The 27,388-nt window shown below is 40.7% G+C and overlaps 1 protein-coding gene across 1 annotated transcript in view; it reads left to right on the forward strand.

The window, feature by feature from the left end:
* The window catches only part of CCDC141 (coiled-coil domain containing 141), a 192,770-nt gene that overhangs the window by 102,258 nt on the left and 63,124 nt on the right, over nucleotides 1-27,388 (forward strand). Inside the window, exons 8-9 of the mRNA XM_036254760.1 lie at nucleotides 15,409-15,603; nucleotides 26,847-27,019. Of these exons, the coding sequence (XP_036110653.1) occupies nucleotides 15,409-15,603; nucleotides 26,847-27,019 (368 nt within the window). The remainder of the gene's footprint in view (nucleotides 1-15,408; nucleotides 15,604-26,846; nucleotides 27,020-27,388) is intronic.

The raw sequence follows: 27,388 nt of genomic DNA on the forward strand, positions 1-27,388 counted from the left end.
TGTCTCCTTTTCTTGTGGAGGATTGCTTATTGCTCAGTTAAAGAATGTTTTTCATCCTTCCTGGAATTTCAGTCACTCACATATTCGATTTCCCTACAGCTGTGAAGTTCTCAAAAACAGGGGCCATGGCATATTCCTTTCTGGATTTCACCCAGTAGAGGGGTCTCAGATAATGAAAGCAAACACGGCTATGTTTTGGGGGTTAATGGATGGCTCCATTGGAAAGGAAGCTGGCAGCGAATCATTACCCTGCATCGGCCCTTGCTGGACTTGTCATGCTGGTTGTTTATAAGTGACCTTCAGTCTGGCTAGGAAGTCGTGAGTCACTCTCTACTGAATGATCGTCATCAAGACTACAGATGAAATAAAATTCTGTGGGAAGACTTGGTTCTGAGGCAAGAGAGAAATGATGGGTAAAACTTCACAAAGGATGGATGCTGTGCTGCGGTTCTCAAGTGTTTGGAGGAGAGCAGTCTTATTCACACCAATGTGTGAATGTCTGCCAAATGTTACCAGACTAAAGGGGTCCATTTGCCTGCAGGTATCAAAGCCCAATAAGACAAACTAGAATTTACAAGGAAGAAATTGAGGGTTTATTTTTAGAAGAGGAATGCCTGGAGACAGGTCAGCTAATGCTCCTGATGGCTTCCAGGGGGTGGGTTCTGTGGGAATCATCATTAACCATGCTGGCTAATGGAGCCAGGGATGTGGTGGTTAAGGGAATGGTCCTGCAAGGGAGGAGGAGGCAGGTGAGTTGGGGTGTTGGACTAGGCCAGTTTGAATCTAAAGGAAAGTAAGGAGAAAGGGTTATATTAAAATGAAGTTTCTACACGGTTGCACAACTCCTTAACCATCTTTAACTTTTGCTTTTCTTTTTTCCTTTAATTTCTTCTCTTCGTCCCCACCCCACCTCTGATTTTTGAAGGTGAATGTCTATTAACCCAAACACAAGAGTGGAATTTCAGGCAGTGCTGACAGTGACGTGATTTGCAGAGTGGCCAGTTTGCAGTGCTGCCTCGGGGTCGCACCTGCTGTGAAGACAAAGCATGCTCTTCCTCAGAAGCCACACTCGTGCGCACTCCTGTGATGGCAACAGGGCACTGATGGGTGCCAGGCTCTCGAAGGGCAGTGCAGGCTGTTTGGGTTCTTTGTAAACCTGGGGTTCGTAATACAGGATTCGCTGCATTGTTAATCCAGAGATTTAGATGTTCTGTCTGTTCTTTCTGGCTTTACTGAGGTATAACTGACATGTAAAATAGTAAGATGTTTAAAGTGCACATCCTGTCCTGGCCGGCGGGGCTCTGTTGGTTGAGTGTCATCCCATGTACCCAGAAGTCACTGGTTCTGTTCCGAGTGAGGGCACATGCCTGGGTTGTGGGCTTCTCGCCCTCTCTCTGTCTCTCTCGCTGTCCCTCTCCCTTCCTCTCTCTCCAAAGTCAATCAAAATATATCGAAAATAATATGGTATACATCTGACGACTGGATATATGTATACACTGTGAAAGGATTCCCCATCAATTAATTAACACACCCATTACCTTACATATTTATCTTTTTGTGTGTGAGAACATTTAAATTCCACTCTCTTAGCACATTGTAAGTAGACAATGCAGTGTTATCAACTATACTCAACATGTACATTAGATCATCAGACCTTAGGATCCTATAGCTGCAAGTCTGCCAACTCTTTCGCCACTCCCTAGTTCCCCACTTCTGGCCCCGGGCATCCACTCTTATATTCTATTTTTATGAGTTTGACTTTTTTTTTAGATTTCATATATGAGTAATAAAGATACTTACCGTTTTTCATTTACGTGTACAGGAGTCCGTGAGGACCTGGGAAACCAACCTGTGAAAAATTTAAAGGAGCTTCTTACTCACAAGGAGGCTTTTAGGGAGAATCAGGAAGGGTTAGGCACCTGTCCCTTTGAATGAATTGTCGTCAGAAACAGCGAAGGCAATGAGTTTACCATGATCACCATGTCCGATATCACTGGTATGGATGTATGTTCGACCCAAACCCTCCCATCTTAAAAAGTACTGTCACTTCTTATCTATAACTTTTTTTTTTATCCTCACCCGAGGACATTCTTTCATTTTTTGTTCACATAGAGTGGGAGGGAGAGAGAGAGAGAGAGAGAAACATCGACGTGAAAGGGACACATCGAGTGGTGCCACCCACATGACCCAACCAGGGGACAAACTGCAACCGAGATACGTGCCCTTAGCGGAAACTGAACCCAGGACTCTCTGGGCCGCAGGCCGTCGCTATAACCGCTGAGCCAAACCGGCCAGGGCCTTGTCTATAACTTTTGAAAGCCAAGTGGGTTAAACATGGTCAGGGCCTCCATTCATCTCCATGAGGCGTCCCTGCCCCCCGGGGCGCCTGGCAGCGTCCCCCCGACATGGTAGCTGGCTTGCGCTGTCATTCGCCTTCTGTTCCAGGGGCATTCTGTTACACACACGTCTGCACGTTTTAAGATGTATCTGAAAACGTCCGGGTATTTTGTTCTTATTATTTTAGATTTGTGATCTTGTTTTCCTTATAGGCAACTTGAAACCTCTATTCTCCATAGTCCTTTTGAATTGGCTGTTCTCACGGAAGAGGCTTAGGGAGTGTTCGGGAGGAGTCCGGGGGAGCATCTGGTAGTGGAGAGAGAGAGTGTGTGTGTGTGTGCGTGTGTGTGTGTGTGTGTGTGAAGGCAGGTGGTGAGTATTGACTTCAGGAGCGTAAGCACGGTTTTTCCAGACAGACAGGAAGGACAGGATGTCATGAACTGAATTCCTCATCTTCCCACTCAAAATCTCCTCCACCTAGTTGTTCTCATCTCCGGCAAGGGCAGCTCGAGGCTTCCAGTGACTCAGGTCAAAGGTCTTGACTCCTTGTCCTCTGACAGGAAATCACCCGGGTGGTATCTCCCGCATGAACCCAGAACCCTGCTGTGTCTCATGATCTCACCGCAGCCCTGGGGAGAGAGCCCTCCATCCTTGCCTGGCCGGTCTCTCCAGCCTCTTCACGAGCCAGGTGCTGGCATCCCTGCACGCCCGCCCACACACTGCTCTCCAACGACAGCCCGGGTTGCATTGTATCTTTATTTTTAAGTTCAATCATGTCACTCCAGCAGCTTCCTGCTTTTCTCTGAATAAAAGACTTCCGTGTTCACAGCCCCTGCTGACAGGGCTGCTGCCCCTCCGGCTCCCTCCCTGTCCTCAGCCCCACAGCGCTGGCTCGTGGCCCTTCCTCCAGCCCCAGATTCCCAGCTGAGGGCTTTCCCTCCAGCCGTGTCCTCCGCCTGGGAAGTGCCTTCTCCAGAGACCCACATGTCTCCTCCCCTTATTCCTCCTCGTCTCTGCTCAGATCTCACCCTCCCCAGACCATCACACTTAGCACTGCACAGGACGCCGGCCCTGCACGGAACTCATCCATCCCCTAACCTGCTCTACGTGTCGTTTTTGTGCAGTTTATCACCTCTTAACAGACCAGATCATGTACTGATTCAGCATGTCTGTTGGTTCCAAACAGAATGAAATATGTGGTACACCATCCCGAACCTTGGAGCTACTCCTCACCCCACTGCTACGTTCAGTGGCTCAGATAACCTGTTCAGAAGAACACTTGGCATCGAATAGGCCTGCCCAATAGATACTTGTTGATTAAATGAACAAACGACTATCTCATAGGTTTTGTTGCTTTCATAAATGGGATCTTTACTAGGAAATGGAATTCGTTATTGTTGCTATATAGCAATGGTTTTCAGCCGGTGTGCCACAAAAACTTTAGAACATGCAACACCTGACTATTTAGTCAGGGGCACTGACCTCTTTTCCCTTAGATTGACAAATAAAAAAATGACAACAGCACAACAACACAACACTAGCCCTCTGCTGTGAATGCCCTGTCTTGAACCATAAATATATAGGTCATATAATAAAGTTGCATGTTGTTGGTCACATCTCGTAACAAGGTTGCATGTGATTGGTTAATTTTTGGTGCCAGAAATCCTATATATAAGTATAGGCACTGATATATATATATTTTTTAATCCTCACCCGAGGGTTTTTTTTTCTATTTTATTTTCAGATAGAGTGAGAGGGAGGAAGAGAGAGAGAGAAATATTGATGTGAGAGAGATACATTTACTGGTTGCCTCCCACACAACCCCGGCCAGGGCCGGGACCGCAGCTGAGGTACGTGCCCTTGACCAGAATTGAGCCGGTGATTCTTTGGTCCTTGGACTGGTGCTCTAACCACTGAGCCAAACCGGCCAGGGCTAGGCACTGACTTTTTAAAATGTCACTTTGGAGCAAAAAGGGTAGGTAATTTTTATTTTTTGTAAATCATTCAAAATTATATCTTTTGTTTTGTCAGAGGGACAAAAAATACATTTTTTGGTGTGTTGCAGAAGTTTGGTAATTAGTTAATGTGTGCCATGAGAAGAAAAAAGTTGAAAATCACTGCTCAACAAGAATGATATGGATTTTCTTATATTGATCCTGCATATAGCAACCTTGATGAATTCTTTCATTGATTTAACTTGTATTTCTAGATTCTCTTGGTTTTTATATGTTGAAAACCATACATCTACAAATAATGGCAATAATGTTGCATTCTTTCTATTCCTAATACATTTATTTACATAGTCTGATTACACTGGATAAGACCCCCGGTAAAATGACGACTAGCAGCAGCGATAGTGGCCATCTTTGTCTTGTTCTGACTTAAGACAGAATGCGTCAAATGCTTCACCATTAAGTCAAATGCTTAAACATCAAGGTATGATGTTTCTCTAGTTTTTTGTTTTTGCTTTGCTTTTTTGCCCCTATTATTTTCCTCATTTGGGATTTTTTAAAAGTTATGAATGGACACTGAATTTTATTAATGACTTTTTCTGCATCTATTGAGATTATCATATAGTTTTTCTCTTTTATTTTATTTGATGAATTATATTTCTTTATTTTTCAATATATTGAATTTACCTTTTGATCATGTATTCCCATTGTTTTAAAAAATTAAAAACGCAGACGGCCTGTATAAAGAATTCTTTCCCATCTCTGCCCCTGGCCTTCTCCCAGTCCACTCCAGAACCTCCAGCTGAAACTCCTGCCCAGACTTAAACCCCGAAAGAGGGCTTCCCAGGTTCCCCGTATTGATTTCTCTTTCCAGTCAGCACTTGTTTTGTTTCCTATTAGAACTTACAGTTGGCTCTTTTGTATTACGTAGGTGTTCTTAAGAGGTGCTAAATGATGCTTTTCAGCTTGTGTCGCATTCAGTACAGGAGACTTATAAAGTGCCCGTCCCACATCCTTGGTAGCTGGTTCACAGACTGCTGAGTATGGAGCAAGTCCTGTGCGCATACACAGTGATCAGCTAAAAACCAGTCTATGAAAAGGGAGATGAGGTGAAGAAATTCTAGCCTTGACTGGATTTTGTTAGAAGACAATTTCTTTCAAACCATTAGAGGTAAGGATTTTTCCCATAATAAAGGTATAATATGTAAGTATTATAAATATGGTTATAAAATTTGCAAGGAAAGTTAAAGATAACCATAGAGGTATATAGAAAAGTTTAGGAAGGCAAAATCTTACCAGTTTTGTGCCTTCTATCTGCTCTTCCTTTCGTAAAAAAAAAAAAAAAAGAACCTCTCTGCTTCCTTTTTAAATCAGCAGTTCCTTTGACACAATGATATGAAGAACATACAACGTAGAAATGCTCTGATTTCTTAATGAATTAAGAGTAATGATACCCAGCATTGCACCTCGGCTGTTTAAACTCACAGAAGGAATATAAGGGTAAAGATTTTGTTTATTTGCCACAGCTTAACACAATACTTTTTAAATGAATGAAGTAATTTATGAAACTGGAATCAAATTTTAGGTTTGGGAGTCATTAATACAGCAATGTAATTTTCACAGAGTCAAATTAGTTAAAAATTTAAGGTTAAAACTATTACTAGATAATATATCCCATTCCATTCATTGGTATGAGCACACAGAAACTATTCTAGAGCTATCATTACTTATTCATTAACTATTTTAGAATATTCTAGTCCAGTGGTTCCAAAATTGGACTGATTATAAATACGATTTCTTTTTTCTAATTTCAAATAAAATGCTTCAGAGTTTTAAAAAATGCATACTCTTTCACCCTCAATAATAATTGTGACTCAGTGGATTATGTGGTGGGTGTGAAAATAATGTGTTTTTAAATTTTCCCGAGAGATACTGATAGCCAGATTTAAGAGTCATTGTTCTAGTCTGTGACTGATGTTCATCGTGGGAGAAATATATATGAATTCCAACCCCCTTCTCAACTGAATCTATTTCATTTAGGGAAATCGTCACAAGAAGTGAATATCAAAACCTAATAATTTCCCCACAACTAAATTATATGTTGAGCTCCTGATGATAACTCCAATAGATTCTCTAGAAAATTAAGAAGTAAGTCCTTTGAGAACATTAGTATAAACTGGGACTGTAGCGAGCCAATGGCACCATCGATTGTAGACAAATTGTGTTAGATGAAAAATAATTTGGTCAGCTAGACTTTTATTAATTTTGATAAAAATAAAAACATAAGCCCTGGCCGGTTTGGCTCAGCGGTTAGAGCGTCGGCCTGCGGTCCGGAGAGACCCGGGTTCGGTTCCCGCTAAGGGCATGTACCTCGGTTGCAGTTTGTCCCCGGCCCTGGTTGGTCGTGCGGGTGGCAGCCACTCGATGTGTCCCTTTCACATCGATGTTTCCCTCTCTCTCTCTCCCTCCTGCTCTATCTGAACAAAGAATGAAAAAGTGTCCTCGGGTGAGGATAAAAAAAAAAAAAAAAAAAAAAAAAAAAAAAATAAAAAAATAAAAACATAAAACCCCCAAATATGGCTCTGCTTCTTACTTATCAACTTGAAGAAAATATGATTAAGAGACGCAAGAGTCCGGCCAGTGTGGCTCAGTGGTTGAGCGTCAACCCATGCACCAAGAGGTTGCAGGTTTAGTTCCATGTCATAATACATGCCCAAGTTGTGGGCCTGATCCCCAGCAGGGGGCATGCAGGAGGCAGCCAGTCATTGTTCTCTCTCATCGATGTTTCTATCTCTCTCTCCCTCTCACTTTCTCTCTCTCTAAAATCAATAAATAAATTAAAAAGAGAGAGAAACAAGAAATCAAAGAAAAACAAGGACAAGACACTGAAGAAAAAAATAACGATTAGAAAACACAAATCTTTTTTTTCTTTTATTTATTTATTTTATTTTTGTTACAGATGTTTCTCCTTTTTTTCCCCATTGACACCCTCCTCCCTATTCCCGTCCCTGGCTTTGCTGTCCATGTCCATCGGTTATAGGTACATGCATATAAGTTCTGTGGTTTATCTCTTCTCTCTATCTCTTTCCTCCCCCCACCACCTCCTTTTCTGAGGGTTGTCAGTCTGTACCCTACTTCTACATCTCTGGGTCTACCCTATTCCTCAGACTGTTAAGTTTATTATATTTCACAAATAAGTGAGAACATGTGGTATTTGTCTTTTTCTGCTTGGCTTGTTTCGCTTAGGATAATACTTTTCAGATCCCTCCATGTCATCTCAAAGGATAAAAGATCTTTCTTACAGCTGCATAGTACTCCATTGTGTATATGTACCACAGCTTTTTTATCCATTCATCTACTGATGGACACGTGGGCTGTTTCCAGATTTTAGCTATTGTAAATAGTGCTGCTATGAACATGAGGGTACATATATTCTTTCTGATTGGTGTTTCAGGCTTTTTAGGGTATATTCCTAGAAGTGGGATCACTGGGTCCAATGGCATTCAATTTTTAATTGTTTGAGGTAACAGCATAGTGTTTCCCATAGTGGCTGCACCAGTCTGCATTCCCACCAGCAGTGTTACTAGAGTCCCCTTTTCTCCACACCCTCACCAACACTTGTGGTTTGATGATTTGTTGATGGTGGCCATTCTGACAGGTGTGAGGTGATATCTCACTGTTGTTTTAATTTGCATCTCTCTGATGATTAGTGATGTTGAGCATTTCTTCATATGTCTCTTAGCCATTTGTAATCCTGTTTGGAGAGGTGTCTATTCAGCTCCTCTGCCCATTTTTTTAATTGGGTTCTTTGTCTTCCTTTTGTTGAGTTGTATGAATACTCTATATATTTTGGAAATTAACCCCTTATCTGATATATCATTGGCAATTATGCTCTCCCATACAGTGGGTTGCCTTTCCATTTTGATGGTTGTTTCTTTTGCTGTGCAGAAACTTTTGAGTTTGATGTAGTCGCATGTGTTCATTTTTTCTTTTGTTTCTGTTGCCTTAAGTGATGTATCAGTGAAAATTCTGCTGCGTATGATGTCTGAAATTTTGTTGCCTACATTTTCTTCTAGGATTTTTATGGATTCACGGGTCACATTTAAGTCTTTTATCCATTTTGAGTTTATTTTTGTGTATGGTGTAAGTTGATGGTCTAGTTTCATTGTTTTGCACATAGCTGTCCAATTTCCCAAAACCATTTATTAAAGAGGCTGTCTTTACTCCACTGTATGCTCTTGCCTCCTTTGTCAAATATTAATTGAGCATAATGTCTTGGGTCCATTTGTGGGTTCTCTGTTCTGTTCCACTGGTCCATGTGCTTCTTCTTGTACTAGTACCAGGCTGTTTTGGTTACAGTAGCTTTGTAGTATAACCTGATATCTGGTATTGTGATCCCACCTACTTTGTCCTTCTTTTTCAAGATTGCTGTGGCTATTTGAGGTCTTTTTTGGTTCCATATGAACTTTTGAAGTACTTGTTCTAGTTTTGTGAAATATGTCGTTGGTATTTTGATGGGTATTGCATTGAATCTATAGATTGCTTTGGGTAGTATGGACATTTTAATGATGTTAATTCTTCCAATCCATGAACAAGGTATGTGCTTCCACTTTTTTACATCTTTCTCTATTTCTTTTTTCAATGTCCTGTAGTTTTCTGCAAATAGGTCCTTTATTTCTTTGGTTAAGTTCATTCTTAGGTATCTTAATTTTTTTGCTGTGATGGTAAATGAGATTGTTTTTTCAGTTTCTCTTTCTGTGAGTTCATCATTGGTGTAAGGATGCCATCAATTTCTTGACATTAATTTTGTATCCTGCTACTTTGCCAAATTCATTTATTAAGTCTAGTAAATTTTTGATGGAGTCTTTAGGGTTTTCTATGTATAATATCATGTCATCTGCAAATAATGACAGTTTCTCTTCCTCCTTTCTAATTTGGATCCCTTTTATTTTTTCTTCCTGTTTGATTATTGTGGCTAAGACTTCTAGTACTATGTTAAATAAGAGTGGCGAAAGTGGGCATCCCTGTCTTGTTCCTGTTCTTAAGGGAAATGCTTTTAGTTTCTGCCCATTGAGTATGATGTTGGCTGTAGGTCTTTCATATATGGCTTTTATTATGTCAAGATATGATCCCTCTACTCCTGCATTGCTGAGCATTTTTATCAGAAATGAATGCTGCATTTTGGAAATACAAATCTTGAGAAAATTTCTCCCATCTAAAGTTTTATCTAAAATCTATGTTCGGGTGAAAACGTAAATATATTGTTGTTCCAATCATTTTAAAGATTTGTTTATGAGTGCAATCTGTTATGATTTTAAAAATTGATTTTGCCACATACCCATTTGCTTCAGTATTAGCAGCAAGCCCCCCTGCTTTGTTCCTCTGAAGTGGCCAAGCACAGAACAAAGGAAGGGAAACAACAAATTAGCAAGCTGCACCCCCACCCCATCCACCAGCTTTAGGAATAGTTGAATGGACTGAGAAACAAAAGAGCAACTATTACTCCGAAATTACTTTGGTGATTTCTTTCACTTCTATTGCAGACTGTCAGTCCCAACTCTGATGGGGTTAATTTATGAAAAATATAGCTAAAAACCCAAAGTTTTGTGGACCCTGAGATCCAGGAGTTTGAAGTACAGCCAATTCATCATTGAGTTGGTAGGTGATTCACTAGAAGCAGAAGCCTGCTGGTGGCTGCAGGGAGGTGAGGCTCAGAAAAGCAAAATGCCCTGCTTGAGACCACTTAGGGAAGTTTGCAATGTAAAGTGCACTTCTGGCTGCCGTCCTCTGCTCTGGCCCACAGCTCTCCTGGATTTGAAGCTATGATGCTCTGCCTCATGGCCGGGAGGTGACATACCACGCTTCTTTTTGTCTCAAGATGACACGCAATCTCACAGTTCTTCCTGCTTGCGGTCTGTGCCTTTGCGAAATGCAGCCCACTGAGGGCTAAGTTCGTGTGGCCTGTGGGCGCTGATCTCTGCCCTCACCAGAGTGGCATGAGACCCATGTCTCCTGTATGGCCTTGTTTTGTGGAAGTCAAGGTAGAAATGTCCAGGAAAGGGAGCACCGGAGGAAACTGTGGATCGCTCGTTTGCAATCCAACTCAACATAATCAGTTTCAGCTTTTCAAGGGCTCGCTGCCACTCCTCAAAAGCATAAACATTTCTTCTAAAAGAATTCTTGCTCAAAACACACTTTCAATTGTTCTTTGATGAAAATTGCCAGGTTTATTTTGTTTGTACCATCTGTTAAGGCAATCATGTAAAATTCTAGGTGAGTTAATTCTGGGTGCTGAACCAAATGGGACTGTAGCCTTGGAGAGTGAATGGGAAATGGGCTGTATCTAATGGGGTGGCCAGGGGCCCCGCCCAGCGACAGGAAATGCCCCGAGCTCGACACACGCTTCTGCCAGATGTGATGTTGGCCAGTATTCGTCACAACGGAAATTTTCTTAGTAGTTTACAAATATGTTCTCTATTGCTTCTTGTTCATCTTCTCCCACTTAAAAATTACATTCTAAAGTCAAGTTTGTAATGGAAATAATTTACCACATGGTGTTCTGCAGAGAAGTTCTCATGTGAAAACAAACAAACAAAAGTTTACTAAACATATTGCCATTCTATTGTTTCTTTTCTAATGGCGTCGCTAATATTTTTACTTTTTGAGTCTACTTGCTGGATATTTTTTATGCCAATCCATAAATTCATAACTTCATTTGAAGAACTAACCTGAGACTGTTAAAAAAAAAAAAAAAAAAAAAAGAGAAAAGAAGAAATAATTTTCACCTTCTTGTCTATCAGCACTAATCCTCTTAAAAGTGCCCTTTCAATCAAGGGATCCAAGAGAGGCTCAATTTTCTCAGCAAATGGAATACTGAAATGTGCAGTTTAAAAGGGTTACTACTGTGAGTGAAAAAGGAAAATAATGGAGTGACCCGTGGAGACACCCCGGGCCCAGGAACACACAGTGCCACACGTCTTTATTGGGTCAGAGATATGCGTGTATCCCTGTCAAACTGAAAAGCCAAGGAAATGGCAGGCATTGGCTTTCTGCTGCTGGGGACAAGTATTGGAAATATTTTATTGCAAAGTGACTGAAACTTGGCCAGAGGTTTAACACTTAGCAGGCAGGAAGCAACGGCTTAGAGAAAACGGACCAAGATTATCACCGTTGGGTTCCTCCAGCCTTGACAACAACGAAATTGACAACTTTAAAATAGTTTGATGGATTCAGATGATTCTGGAAAGTTTGACCTTAAAAAACAAAATAGTGGAAGTGTCCCTTAAGAAAAGTGACTAGAGAAACATCATCAAAATGGTATAGAAATGCATCAGAAACGGCCTATAGATTGCCCAAAGAAAACAGAACCAATTTTTCTTAGAAGATTGAATCGCAATATTGAATAGACTTAGCTTCATTTAATACCCACAGAGTTCATGGAAAAATGTAATTAAGACTGGAGATGGAGAATAAGAAAAGATAAGAAGCAGAAAATGGTCCTTTACAGTTTTCTTGGAAGGTCATAGCCCACTTTTTATAACACAATGTGAAGCAGAAGGTTAAAGTAGGCTTTAACAGAATTGGCTGTACTCCAGAAGTCTCTCTTTCATGCTGTCTGCAAAATGCATACTAAAGGCAGGGTTATGAACACTGTTAGAAAACAGGTATTTCTCTTATTCATAGAAAAGAGCTTTATTATTGTGGTACAGTTTCTAAGCAAAATTAGGCTTGAATCTGAGCTATAAATTCTCAGTTATATCTACAATAGCATTGTCTTTATCCAGAAACAATTATTTCTGATTTCCAATCAGAAGATCTCAGGGTCCTATAAAACTTTCATCATTTTCATGGCCTTATACAGGCCTTATGGAAGTTTCACCTCTACAATTCCAAGCTAATATGTTTACTCTTTCTGTGGTTTTAAAAAGCTAAGGCTAAGATACTGGTTGACAGAGCAGGTGCTAGGGTCAAACCACCTGAGTCTGAATTGTGACTTTTTCACTGACTGTTATTGAGACCTTGAGCAAGTTCCCCCCAAGCCTCAGCCACCCCATCTTTAAAATGGAGATAATAATAGGTCCCACCTTGAAGGGGGTGTGGTGACGTTTAAATGCGATAATACTTGTGAAATCATTTAGCATGGTGCTGGCATATAGAAAGAAAAATCAACCCTTGCTGTTCTGCAAACAGTTAAGACAATGCCCTAGAGCAGCTATTTAAAATCGTGTGCTGCAAGAGTGTTTAAAACTGCAAAATCTGGTTATTTAGTCAGGTGCACCGACCTCTGTGCCCTTAGATTGCCAAATAAAAAAATGACAACAGCCAACACAACAATAGCCATCCGATGTAAATGAATCAAAATTATACTTTTTTTTTTTTTTTGTCAGAGCAGCAAAAAAATAAGTCAATAAAAATAATATTAACATATTTTTGGGTGTGCTGCAGAATTTTAGTAGTGAGTTTATGTGTGCCATGAGATGGAAAAGGTTGAAAATCGCTGCCCCAGAGCTGAGTGTGGTCCAAGCAGAGCCATTTCTCCATATCCGAATCTCGTCCCCACCTTCCCCCGTGCTTCCCAGGCGTCCCCCAGGTTCTCTGAATTTCCTAGGTGGTGGTTCTCTGGTAAGCACGGAAGGTGCTGGTCAATGTCCAATGTTTTGAAAGAATGACCTGTTTTATTCTGTCATCGCATGTTAAGCACCTCTTCACTTGAGTTCACTGAGGATTAATGCCCCACAAATCTGAACAGACAGGAAAGGAAAGATTAGGCACAAAAGAGAGGAAATGGAATGACGAGGAGCTAGAGGAACAGGGACCAAACAGAAGAGGAAGAAACAGGCTTGTAACAGCAGGTGAACGCCAAGGTGAGTCAGCTACTCTTTGCCACAAGAACAGTGCTTTCCAACGTGTTCCAACTGGAGCTTTGTTTTCCCGGGGTGATTAACAAAGAAATGATTTCCTATTTCCTGGTCAAAAAAGTGTGTTCAAAATATTTCACACCATGTTTCCCTCTGGGAGTTTCAGTGCACATGATACAGATATGATCATATTAAAGATTCTGAGAAATACTGCAGTAAAGAAGCCTGCTTTATATATATATTTTCCCTGATACTGATTAATATACAGCACTAATCAATACCATTTGGCGACTCTTCCCACTGTTGTTATTTTACAACTTGCAAAACGAGAATACCCATAAATAGAGAAGGAATGTCGGGGTACTCGTGAATTATAATAAAACTGATGAGAAGACAAGTAGGACTAACGAACATTTATTGAGTGCCTATTATGTGTGCCAGAAGTGTGCTCACTGCCTGGAAAGTATTTGCTCTTTCCCAGGAAGTTAAGGAAATGGTTTAAAGTGGGGAGGATATTTGCAGTGCTTTATGAAAGAATGTCATGGCACATACGAGCTGTCCTTAAGTGGGGACAAAGTAACTCTAAATGACGAAGGATCTTGAGAACTCACATGGCCCCTGTTCATGCCTAAGCGTATTGCTTGTGCACTCACTGAGAAGTTTGCAGATTCGGAGTTTCTGTCCTCACTTACCTGGAATGTAGCATTATCCACACACCTGTGAACTAGTCCTGATTCTGTCACTTGTTGTAAATGTAACCTTGAGCAATACAGTCTTCTGAGCCTATGTAAATACTGGAACAATAATAACATCTAACCTAAGTTGGTGAGGTTTATACTTACAAGCCACAGGTTTATAACAGGTGCTAAAAAAATGACAATCCCCTAATCTGCTGTCTTTACTCTTGTATCCATAGATCAAAATATTCTCTTGCACAAATACTAGAACAGGTTCTATGGAGTCCATAAAATAATATCTACTCTTTCTACCTTCAACACCCACTAATTATTATTTAAATATTACTAGAGTGTCTGTGTTTATAGGACCAGCATATATTTAATATACTTAATAATGTAAGTATATATGAAAATTATATAAAATAGCAGCTTATGTATTTATTATTAAAGGAAAGAGCTACATTTTATTCTTTATTTATATTACCCAAGACATCTATTGTAGCGTAGTGCTGGGTACATAGTATTTAGTATGTCTTATTAAATGAATGAATGGAAATAATAGTGGTAAATTGCAGTAAAATTATACTTGTTTTATCCAATATAATATAACAAATTTAACTTAATAATATGGCATTTTGCAGTAGGGAACAAGCCAAGATGAAGTCAGATTGCAATTTTTGAAATTTGGTGCTAAATTTCTGATGCTTTACAAACAACCTATGTTTAGCACTCAATCTCAGCTAAGGTGGAAGCCAGAAAGTGCACTGATGGGATTGAATCTGGCTTCAGTTTTTTTGCAAGAAATTTGAATTTCCCTTCAAATAAATGGAGCATAAATGTGTTTGGTTGACACCAACTTGTATTTTCTTTCTTCTCTCCCTACTGTTTTTCATCCTTAAGCAGCAGAAAGTAAAAGGCTGTCTCTTTTCTTTTTCAGAAATGTTTGCATGTCATTAAGAGTGAAGCATTGAGAGGTGAAACAGGCCAGGAAGGAGAGAATACAATTACAACAATTAATTTTGTGGAGGCTAACAGCTATGAACTTCAGTTCTACGCATAGGCAGATGCAAACACACCCGCCATAACAGTGAGATTTCCCTTCCTTTCTGGTACACAGTTGCCCACGTTGGCAGTGCGACTGAACTGTGGGAAAGAGACTTTCTTGTACTTGAATGAGTAAAAGTAGGTCAAACTGAGTTAGAAACTGAGAAATGCGGTTGACTCCATTTTGGCATGTTTTCAGGTAATGTCAACGGGAATGGAAGTGACCTGTGTTAAGGGCAGCCAGACACCCCATCCATCAGTCACACATCCCACTGCCCTGCCCCTTTCTACTATCATCTCCTCTCCCCTATTAGCCTCTTTTCTGTGTTCTCTCTCTCTCTCTCTCTCACTCTCTCTCTCTCTCTCTCTAATCTACGTGTTGGTACTCATACCTGGAATGTAGCATTTACTCCTTCATGATTTGAAAATATAATGACAGGTGTGTGATATGTTCAACACATCTAAATGTCCTCTGCCTCTTACCAGAGATTAGAGAAGGCGGGGTGTGTGGAGTAAACTGAAGAGAGCCATCTCTCCTAGGGATGGAACGCGGCCGTTGAGAAGCTGAAGAGCGAAGCGCTGGAGATTCTGCTGTCCAGGGACCATGTGCAGAAGGAGCACCTGCAGCTCTCGAACCAGAAGCTGAACCGGCTGCAGGAAGAATTTGGTCAGCTCATCGTGGAGAGGAAAACCTGGTTAAAAAAGGCAAATGCTTTTTTTAACAGCGCCAATAAGGTCAGTGTGAGGACAAGTTGGGAAGTTTAGGTAAACAGGGTGAGAGAACCATTGCTTCGACAGGCTGCAGCACATCACTGAGATTTCGTGATGAGTTTCCAAACTGATGGCAACAAAGAAGAACTTTTAAGTTATATTCCTATCATGGCCATTATTTGATTCTCAAAACTAAGGGGCTCAATTCTTTGACATGTAAAAGGTCACTTTAAAAAATCCCCCATAAGGACTTTATTTTAGAGCTGTCATTGATGTGTGTGTGTGTGTGTGTGTGTGTGTGTGTTGGGGGAGGGGGGTGATCATTGTGCCCACTACTGTAGAGTTTCTCATGGAGGAAGAGAATTATTATAAAATATGCTAAGATTGAAAAAAAACCTTGAAACTTTTACCCAAAGGTCTTTTGCCTTCTGCCTGCAAACCACAAGGCTAGAAACAGTACCTTGACCTGATTTTCCTGCCTAGGTCTTACCTTTTCAAGTCAGCCAAAGAGAAAGCTTACGTCTCCAGGCCTTTTTTTTTTTTCAAAAATTTTTCCCCTTTATTGATTTTACAGAGAGAGGAGGGAAAGGGAGAGAGAGAGAGAGAAATATCGATGAGAGAGAACATCGATTGGCCGCCTCCAGCATGCCTCCACTGGGGACCAGGCCCACAACATGGGCAGGTGTCCTGACTGGGAATTGAACGGGCAACCTCTTGGTGCACGGGTCAGCACTCAAACACTGAGCCACACTGGCCGGACTCCATGTCTTCTTGAGTTGGAGAAGTGCTCTGCTCCTTCTGGTTGGTTCATTTAATACCAGCTAGTGGGTGGCTCCGGCCACACGGTGATGTCCGCTTGCTCCCATCACTTTAGTAGGACTGCATATCGGAGGCTGGTGACCTTATTTGAAAAGTTTTCCTGCTAGTCCTAATTGAATACACCCTTCAAACTGCCTTATTGCAGTTCTTTAATACCGTAAATATTACTGATGTTTTAAAAACTGGACAGTGTGGCAGGAAATGAATGGGAAGCCCCTAGAAGCCAGGCACAGTGTGACTTAAAGTCATGACATTAATACTCTGCATACAATATCCTGGTATATATCAATGTAGTTACTTAATTTTGAACTTCTTTACTAATAGGAAACATTTTGAAAAGGATGGATAATAAAATTCCAAAATTGAGGTGCTAGAGTTTCAGTATAAAAATGTTAAAGAGATGTGGCCAAATTATTTGTTGCTTGGGATTTGTCTGTTGTAAGAGAGGAAGCAGACAGCATATAACTGGAGCCACCGAGCCACGCAGAGGGTAGGGGCTGCGCTTCTCGTCAGCAGCCCTGTTTCTGAGGAAGACATTTCTTAATTCTACAAACGAGTGGCTCTTCTGCCAGTTAATTCATGCTGTTTCCAAAGAAAACAGTTAACCTGTTGCTACAGTAAAACAGTGCTTCTAGTTCAAAGCAGTAGTTTCCAGTCTTGCAAAATGCAGAGGTGTTTTCTCTCTCTCTCTTTTATCCTCACTCTCTGCTTTGTCTGCTCTTATTATTCGGCACCTTGCCAGGGAGATTCCTCCCACCCCTAATATTATTCCTGGGCTTCAGAGAGAAAGAATGATATTTTTTGCAATTAGTAACTTTTAAAAATGAAAAACAAAGTGGTTACTTTCTCAAACTCAAATACTAATTCAGGTCAGATACTGAAATTCCTTTTTCTTAACCCTAAAGACTTGATTTTTAGCTTCCTTGTTTCATCATTTGAATGCCACAGCATTCAAATTATTAATTTGGTTGGGAGGTATGTATACTATAGCATTCCCTCTAGTCAAGTGCCCTTAGAAGGGTGTAGAATTCTTTCTCCCTTTTCTAAGCATCAAGGAAATAATTTCCAGCTTCATATCTAATAATTCAATGTGAAAGATGATGGGCACTTATATCTCAACCAAAACAGAAGCTGGAGTTTGGAAAGAGGATGTTTAATTATGACAATTAAAATCAATTATTTACTACATAATTAAGAAGCAATAAATGAAGTAATGTAGTGGGTAAAGCCATTTAAATTAAAGAAAGAAACTCGTCAAGACTTGCGTAAATGGTATTTTTATTTTTTATTTATATTGTGGAATCTCCAAATTCTACAAAATTCTCACTACTTGATCTAATTTTTGGTGTAACACTCATTTAAAAAATCTATAAGCTAATATATTTCCAATTTGTGAAACTCCATAAAATATAATTATCACTAATTGTCCACATTGACCACAGTGCCCACTCACTGCCTTTGACTTCTTTTTTTTTTTTATCCTCACCTGAAGACATTTTTGTATGTGTCTTCAGATAGAGTGGGAGGGAAAGAGGGAGGAAGAGAGAGAGAAACATTGATGTGAGAGAGACATAGACTGGTTGCCACCCACAGGACCCCAACCGGGGCTGGGGACACACTGCAACTGAGGTACATGCCCTTAGCGGGAACCGAACCCTTGACTCTCCAGTCCACGGGCTGATGTTCTAACCACTGAGCTAAACCGGCCAAGGCTGCCTTTGACTTCTTAATCCTGCTAGGCGTTGATCACTACCCAAGAATCAAAATCAAGTCTGTTTCTTGCCCAGTGTCTACAGCCTTTGGCTTGAGGTGTACGTGGAGTGAGCAATAGGTGGCAGTGTTCACACACAGGATCTTGGGAATATTGCTAATCATGCTTTCCATAAGCCAGCCACTGGACTCAGGTGGAAATTGGCCACATAAAGCAAGAACCCGAGATACTTTCTTACCATTTTAGTTATCTACTGTATTTGCTGAACTTGTTGCTAAATCACTTAGCAATAAATAAAAGTAGAGGTTGGTGGCCAACATTGGATGATAGACGATTGGAGAAGAGTTTCTCTGATTACTAGATGTTGCTAAGAGTTATGGAGACGTGGCATGAAATATGAACATAGCACCTATGATAGCAATTCATCGTGATCCCCCCATATTTTTATCTTTCCTGATTATATATTATTTATTATATTTCTGACATGTTCACAAAAAGGAAGCTCTGGTTAATATGTGTTGATTACCTAAATTATATTTATCATTATTTAGGGAATGTGGTTTGAATCAGACAGAGATAAATACCCAAAATAGGTTTCAAGAGCAGAACACTGTGAGTCTGTGTTTATATGACAACGATGATTGAACCTAAAGCTGTAAAACATGGCTGATTAGCCATAAAGTTTTAGATCCCATGCTTTCCGTTCCCAAGCACATGATTTCATTGGGGAAATAAGCAGAGGAGAGAGGCCCAATCTACATGGTCTAGTCATGGGTGGTCAGCCTAAAAGCAAAGGTGAAGTGACAGTTGTGGCCACGGTTTCTACTGCTTCTGCAATCACTGCTGAAGCGTTCATGTCTTTTTTAAAAAAATGATGTTACCTTTTCAAGATATTTATAGTGATACAAAACAGTAATGCCTGCATTATTGTTACAGATGAAAGCAAAATAGTTAAGCATGGATTTTGATGCATTTTTTTCATTGAGGTATATGCTATTCTACCTTTTTCAAAAGAGATACATTTTAGCCCACCTGTGGGAAACCATTCATTAAAATGGTCCAGTTGTTGTATAGATTGAAAGAAGCAATCTGTCTAAATAGAAGACCTAAAAATATTCTCCAGAAGGAATTTGAGGTAATATTAATTAATTCAAGAAATTAAGTTGGCACTAGTTTCGTAATTCCTAAGCAGCCTGTCTCAGATTCTCATGTTCAGAACAACTTCCCTTTCTCTTAGAAAAAAATTTAAAGCAACTTGCTTTTGCTCCCTCCCTCTTTCAATTTGCATTCGGCTAATGTGTTGTGTACCAGTTGTTGTTGTGCATCATATGAGTGCTTGAGCTAAAGTAACCAAAGACACAGTCTTCGCCTTCAGGACCTCTGGGTCTGGTTAGAGGAGAGGCGAGGGAACAGAAGTGCTGTGCACTGTGGGAAGAGCCGGGAGGAGGAAGTCCAGACGTTAGGGAACAGAGATGAGAGCCTTACCTGGCCCAGGGTAAAAAGTGTCAAGGAGGTGCCCATTGAATTACATTTGGAAGGCTGGGGCAAGAAAGGATTGGGGAAGGGAGGATGCTACGAAGTCATGTCATCTTTTGGGAAACCCCAGTAATTCATTTTGCCAAGAGTATGGAGTGTAAACCCAAAGTGATGGGAGGCCAACATGGTAGAAGCAGACAGGGGTCAGCCAGGAATGGCCTTGACTAGCATGCTAAGAAGTTTGTCTTATGCTGACCATGTGCTTAAACAGGCAGAGATAGTAAGAATGTGACAAAGGTCGAAATGAGGCAAACCTCCTCATGTAGAAGCAGGTGATGTCTTAATTCACTCTCCTTCTTAGACTCCCTGGTTTACCAACCTTTGTTTTAGAGCTCAGGAACACTTTTTTTTTAGAGCACAGTTTTTTTTTAAAACTACAGCAAATATTTGATAAATATGGCTAAACTACTAGCATAAAATTATTTATATATAATAGAAACAGTTACCAAAATCAAGGAACACTTTAACATCTTACATTTCTCATGAGAGCCCACCACTCAGTTCACATTTAATAGTCTTATAATCAAGACACTCAAGTTTTTAAAATTTAATTCAATTTTTAATTGATTTTAGAGAGAGGAAGGGGGAGAGAGAGAGAGAGGTGTAAGAGAGAAACACGGATTGGTTGCCCCCCGTACACACCTTGACTGGGGGTTGAAATTGCAAACTAGGTATGTGCCCTAACTGGGAACAGAACCCTCCACCTTTTGGTGTACGGATGATGCTCCAACCAACTGAGGCCACCAGCCAGGGATGACACTCAATCTTATTCATTCACTCATGGGTATATTTCACAATAAAGCTATCAATTCACTTCTAAGCCTTGAGTGTATTAATTGGTTTCCCTTCCATGCACACGTTTCTCCCTGGTATTACAGGTATTTTAGGTAGATTTATTTTCCTCTGTTTACATTAAAATTCTGCAAGGGTAAGAAACACATCCATTTTGCTTTGTTTTCACCAGAACACCTAGAGCAGTGCCTTAGAGGTAGTAGATGCTCACTAATTATTTGAATGATTGAGAAAAATGAAGTAGTAGAAACTGAGAGGTGTCAAGGCCAAGTGCATTACCTTGGTCATAAGAGATTATATTGATCCAAGGTAACTGGGATGAGATCATTTTGAAAAAAGAGGGCTTAATCAATACAGTAGCAACTCAGATTCCAAGCGTAAGCTCTGTGTCACGTCTGAAAAGGAGAGTAGAGTTGTGTAAGGAGACTTACCATCACACAAAGCACTTCCTTGGAGAAGTCTCTATGCAGCATCAATTGCTTATTTCTTATTATTCCCTCAGCATCTCTCTGTGCCCTTTACAAAGAGATTGTCGTAATCATTTCTGTATGCCGCTTAGTGTTCAAAATTTTGTTGAATGCATGACTATATAACAAATCAATTTAGTTTTCTCTTTTCTAAAATAAGTCTATCCATCCTTATCTACTTCAGGGAATATCAGTCAGTAATAAAATTTTTATAATTGGTGATGCATGTACAGAATCTTTTCAGGGTAGAGTTGGAGTATAAGTAAATGGAATTATGGACTAGTAAGTGAAAATTTAGAAATGTTTGCTAGTATGATGCTTTTCTGAAAGAATAAAGTGGATTTTGGAGCCAGGCTACCTGGGTATGAATCTGGACTCAGACATTTATTAGCTCTATGACCTTGGGCAGTTACTTAACGTGCCTGTGCATCTGGCTTTTTCATCTGTAAAATAGAAATAATAATTATATGTACTTCACAGAGTCAGTGTGCTGTCTAAATGAATTAATACAGGACTATTGCAGAGAACAGGTAAGCACCCACTAAGTGCTAGCTGTTATTTTGTCATTATGTATGTATTTACTACTGCACTAGCAACTGTAACATAACTTAAATGCTTTTGTTCATTGTCATATCCCCAGCACATAGCAGAGTATACGCCCCATAGATTCCTATAAATATTTGTTGAATAAATGAAAAAACATGCTTTGCACATTGTAAATAGACATTTTCCCATGTTAATATTTCCAAGATCATCCTAAAACCATTTAGGTCAATTTAGATAAAAAAATTCAGAAATTATAAATAGTGATTGGCCATCAAAAGTTCTACATATGGGTTGAATTTATCCATTTTAAGATGGATTTATCTCAGAGAAAGTAAGAGGTGGTCAATAGATAAACTTCTTAGAGTCCTTATTGATGAAATGCTTCAGGGACATGCTACTTTCAATCCCAGACACCCTCTTCTGATGTTTTCTTCAGCTTTGTAGATTGTGAGGCCAAAAGCTGCTTTAGGTACTCATGATGCTAAACATCTGTCATTATCACTCCCTGTCCAATGTGCTACACTGAGAACACAGAAGGAATTCTTGGGCCCTGCAGCAACAACCTTGGAGAGGCAATTAAGAAGCTGGAGCACCAGTAGGAGGTAGAATAAATGGGAGGTTGAAAATCGTACCCCCCCCCCTTGCCCTTGACCTTCATGGTGTTTAAACGCCTGGGTAGGTTGGGACAGGATGTGAATTAACAATTTGCCCTATTGGGAGCTGTCAGAAGTTACCCCAGGTGAGCTTGAGGAAAAACACTGAAACTTTCTGTCTCTATAAAAACCAAGCTCAGAAGAAATCTGAATCTTGCAGACAGTGGAATGCAGTGCTTTAATTAAAAACTAAGTGGAGTTTGTATCTTTGGTAATTATCAAGGTTCAAACCGAACTTGTTCTCTGGCCCTTGGACTCATGGAAAGAGAATGTCAAGGTTCTGCAGTGTTTTGGTTTGTGTGTGTGTTTGGTTTTATATTGAGTCTCTTCAAATTAGTCAAGAAGCAAACACTATGACTTATTAAACATCTTTGTGAAACAGCATGGTCTAAGAATTGTGCTAAATGACTTGTGGTTTTTGCTTAATTTATTAATCTCATAGATATTTTTAAAAAGAATCCATGTGTTGCCCTGGCCGGTTTGGCTCAGCGGTTAGAGCGTCCGCCTGCGGTCCGGAGAGACCCGGGTTCGGTTCCAGCTAAGGGCATGTACCTCGGTTGCAGTTTGTCCCCGGCCCTGGTTGGTCGTGCGGGTGGCAGCCACTCGATGTGTCCCTTTCACGTCGATGTTTCCCTTTCTTTCTCTTCCTCTCTCTCCCTCCCACTCTGTCTGTACAAAAAATGGAAAAATGTCCTCGGATGAGGATTAAAAAAAAAAAAGAATCCATGTGCCATGTCCTGATGCCAGCTCTATTTTCTTTGGGGCAGTGTGCTTTGGGTCTCATACTTAACAAGAGAAAAAGGAAAGATCTTTATTAGCATCTTCAAGAATAGAAACTAAGCAACTCCTTCGCCTTTTCCAAACCAGAGCCAAAAGGGACTTGCTCATCTCCTCCCTGTCTGCCTAAGAACTGAGTGGTACCATATAAAATAGTCAAGAAGAGCTGGACCCTAAAGGGCGAAACTATACTCGTGCTTATACCCCCCTCCCCGCCCCCTACCAGTCCTAAAACCTCTATTTGACCATCACATGCAAAGCTTGAAGAAAAGGGGGAGGGATGTGAAGAGAGAAACTAAAGGTGAAACATTAATTGTAAAGGAGTTTATGTGGGGGTCACGGTGTTCTTACCAGGAATAAGCTGTTCTGTACTGTCTGAGTAATAAAGAGATTCTTTCCGCCCGGACCCGGTCTGTCATTTCCTCATGGATACGGCAAACAGAAAAGCACCCAGTCCTACTTCGGAGGTAGGTGAGAGAAGTGATACTTAGATCCTTTCTGGAACTGGCATCTGGATCCCTCATCAAATTCTACATGGGAACAAGAGAAATGAGCTTTGCATATGACAATCACTGACAGTATAACTTTCTTGAAAGAGACCTCCTCTTAAAATTAAGAAACTTAACTACCTCTGTGTTTACAGATTATTCCCATTAGGGTTAGGTCAGGATTAGGGTTGGGTTAGGATTCTTCTCACTGGGTTCACTTTAGGAATTAGGTTAGGATTATGCTCTCTTACACCATCCGGCCTCTTTTACCTATAGTAGGTATTTTGGGAATATATTTGTTAAGCTAAAGAAGGAAGGGAGTCACTCACCTCCGTTCGACTGCCGTTGTTCCATTAAGTGTGACACACAGAGCAATTCATAAGTAAATGCTTTCCTAACACTCTACGCTCTGCTCTTTCTGAGAAAAAGAACTCCGGGAGATAATTTGGCTGTTTTGTTTCTACGTTATGGGCTGTCTTGCATTTGATATAGTACTTTCTGCTTCCAGTGACTGTATAGCCCTTTAAATGGTTTCCATGCTCTTAGGAAATAATGCTTCTATGATAACATTCAGGGATGGGCGGAGTCACATCACACATGCATTTAACGTGCACGTGGCTTTAGAATCTAACTCCTGAGAAGACGAAGCCAATGCCCGACCCAGGGACGTGGGGCCACGGAGGAAAGACCCTCGTGGGATGAGTGACCGGCAGCGGGTGGCTGTGCTCTTCTTGGTGATTTTTCAAAGATGTGAGCCATCACTCAGGATTTAGAGTAGTAGCCAGCACATATTTTCTAAGCACGTACTACGTATGCACCATCATGCCCTAGTTGCTTCCATATTTCTTCTTTCTTAATTCTCAAAACAGCTACAAACATGATATGAATTAATGGCTTACTATTAAAACAGAGCAGAGTTCAACTTGCAGGCAAGACTTTGGAATTCTCTGTCCTTTTTCATTCATGCTAGGAACTTGAGAATTATCTTGAAGGAAGAAAAAAGTGAATGCCCTGACCTCCGCCTAGAGACTTTCCCTTTATTTCTTCCTTTTGTCTAGCTCGGCGGCTCTCAATCCTAAATTTAAATGTATATTACTGTAAGCGCTAGTCACATGTATTAAACTTTAAGTGTGATTTAAGGGAGTTCATGATAATTTTGAATCCAATGGATTTTTGCTTTAGGCACTAACTTTCAAACTAACCCTTGATGAACAAAAGCCCCCGCTCTATTCAAACTAAGCAATACAAATTTAAACTATAAAACAAAATCCCAGAAACAGTGGTTATTGCCAAGTGGTGTTTCAGTGTGTACGGAAAGATCAAGAGAGTAATTCAAATGATCTTTCCTAATAGCAGCATCTTGGCTCTGTGGCCCACTGCAGGGGAAGATGGATTAGATAAGGAAGAGTTCCCCAGGTTCGAAGCTACTTTGATACAGCTATCTTTCTTTTAGAGTCCTACAGCGCACAGGAGACATCACTCAACCTTTCTCTGTATCTTTTTTCACCGCTAAGAAGGAAAGGTAGACACTTATTTATAAGAAGTAAGTTTAAAAATCCTACCTTTTAAACCTAAGATTAACAGGCTTCTTGGAAATGCCTTTTTCCTCGCCTCCCATGGCAATTCTTTGCCTGGTGCTTCCATAGCCGCTGGTTTAAGAGCAGGGCCTCAGGGCCAGACAAATGGAGTGTGGACACCAGTCTGCCGCACAGCAGAAGGATCAGTCTGTGCCATTTATTTAACTCTCTGGGCTGCGTTTCCTGGGTGTATAATGGGGATAATTTCTGCTCCCTCCCAGCGCTGTTGAGGACAATGTTGAAAGTCAGCAGATATTCAAAAATATTCGTTGAGTGATGAAAAGTAATCATGAAACAAATAGTATAGAAGGAACACATAGTTCACATTAAACTGTAGTTATTATTTTTATTACGTTCTATCAGCTTCTAAATAAATGGTTATGGTTTTGTTGTAAACGTGCTAAGTAAACAGAAAGTGCGATTCGGGAGACTGAGGACATCGGCGGCAGAACAGAACGTCAATGTGTATGTAAAATGAGAGTGTTGGGGAGATTACGTCTTTAAATTCAATTTTTTTCTGGTTCCAATTCTACCATTAAAAATCGCTCTTTAAAAAAGCAGCCAGGGCAGGGACACGGGTGCCTTTATACAACCCCACAGCGCTCTCTCCGACGTTTGGCTTGAAGTGTGTCCCCTGAGCATCAGCCCAGCCTGCTCCTCTGGTCTCGCGACGCACAAGGCCCTCTGCTCTCGTTGCCCACGAGGCGTCTGCGGGTCCTGCTGCTCCACCTGGCAGGCCCTGCCAAGGTCACCGGCTTCCCGCCCAGCAGTCTGGGAAGGGTGACTCCAAGGCCCCGCTGACAGTGGCACTGCCCAGCTTACTGGGACAGGACTGTTCTCCAGACTGGTATGGAGCATCCTGTATGGTGGCTTCTTCCAACAGTGCCAAGGGGCAACGTGGCAAGAACTTCCGTTCTATTCACCTTTGTTTCAACTTACCTAGCTCATCTCCTGCTCTCCAGGTTCAGGTCAGAAATGGGCTGTGAGGAAGCCCATGAAGACCATCATGCGCTCGCTCTCTCTCTCTCTCTCTCTCTCTCTCTCTCTCTCTTTTTCTCATATTACCACAGTCCCCTTTTACTGCCTTTTTGTCCTGTACCCCCATCTTAATGCCCACTAAGCCTTGATGACTAGAAGGATTACTCTGTGTTAATTCTATACACTTAATCCCACATGCTTAGTTGTTGATCTGATAAAAGAAGACAATCAAAGAATTCAAAAATTTTCTCTCAGGATAACATCTTGGTATGCAAAAATACGTGTTTTTTTTTTTGGGGGGGGGGTGCACAGTCTATTTGTATGTTGGAAGCTAAATATTACCTGGGTTTTAATTTCTGCCTCAGATCTAAATTCTAGCATTCTCTCTAGAGAGATGGATGTCTGTGGATGGAGTAGGCAGAAGGTTTCCACTCGCAAAGGCAAGGGCAAACACACCTTAGTAACTTTTTGACCATTTCCCTGCAGTGATTCAGTTTGAAAGTGCAATTTATGGGGAAATTTTCTTTCAAGAATATTACAGAGACATTCCGGTTATAAATCTGCATGCTGTTTTAAATATATCACATCCATTATTTGTATCTGGTTCAGATTTTGCAAAAAATAAACCTGGCCTTCCAAATTCTATACGATTATAACTGTGCTGCGTAGATGCGCTCTCGGTGTTAATTATTTTGGTAATTATAAGGTGTTGACACTTATCTACGCTGAACTAAGCTGTGATCAGTTTCTCTAAACGGAGCCTTAAAACTGTACGGCTCTTTTCCAAGACTAAACTTGTTGGTTTTGGTTTTGATTAAACTAATAAATTAAACAGGCTGGCTTAATCTCTAGTATTTCATGTGCACATCAATGTAGATTCTAAACTAGAAAAGCAGAAAATGAAAGTATGCTTTCTTTGGCAGGCATTTGATGTACTTGGAAGAGCCGAAGCTTACCTTAAGCTCCTTAAGTCGGAGGGTTTAAGCCTGCCTGTCTTGGCAGCGAGGCATGAGGAATTACACGGGGAAATTAAAGGCTGCGCAGCTGATGCTCTGCAAAAGGGACAAGCCCTGATCAGCCAAGTAGACTCCTGCAGGTGAGTAAAGTATATTTCTTCCTCAGTGCAACAAGCTTTTCCACAGTTTCCACAACTTGTTAAAAAACGACTTGTATGCCCTGGTCTGTGTGGCTCAGCGGTTACAGCATCAGCCTGTGGACCAAGGGTCTTGGGTTCAATCCCAGTCAAGGGCATGTACCTGGGTTGCAGGTTTGATCCCCAGCCCTAGACAGGGTCAGGAGGGAGGCAACCAACTGATGTGAGTCTCTCACATTGATGTTTCTTTTTTTCTCTCTCTCCCTCTCCCTCCCTTCTACTCTATCTAAAAAAAAAAAAAAAAAAAAAAATTAATGGAAAAGTATCTTCAGGTGAGTACTAACAACAACAACAAAATATAATTTGCATGAT

This window comes from Molossus molossus, unplaced genomic scaffold (genome assembly GCF_014108415.1).
Source record: "Molossus molossus isolate mMolMol1 unplaced genomic scaffold, mMolMol1.p scaffold_m16_p_11, whole genome shotgun sequence".
In the NCBI taxonomy this organism is placed as follows: domain Eukaryota; kingdom Metazoa; phylum Chordata; class Mammalia; order Chiroptera; family Molossidae; genus Molossus; species Molossus molossus.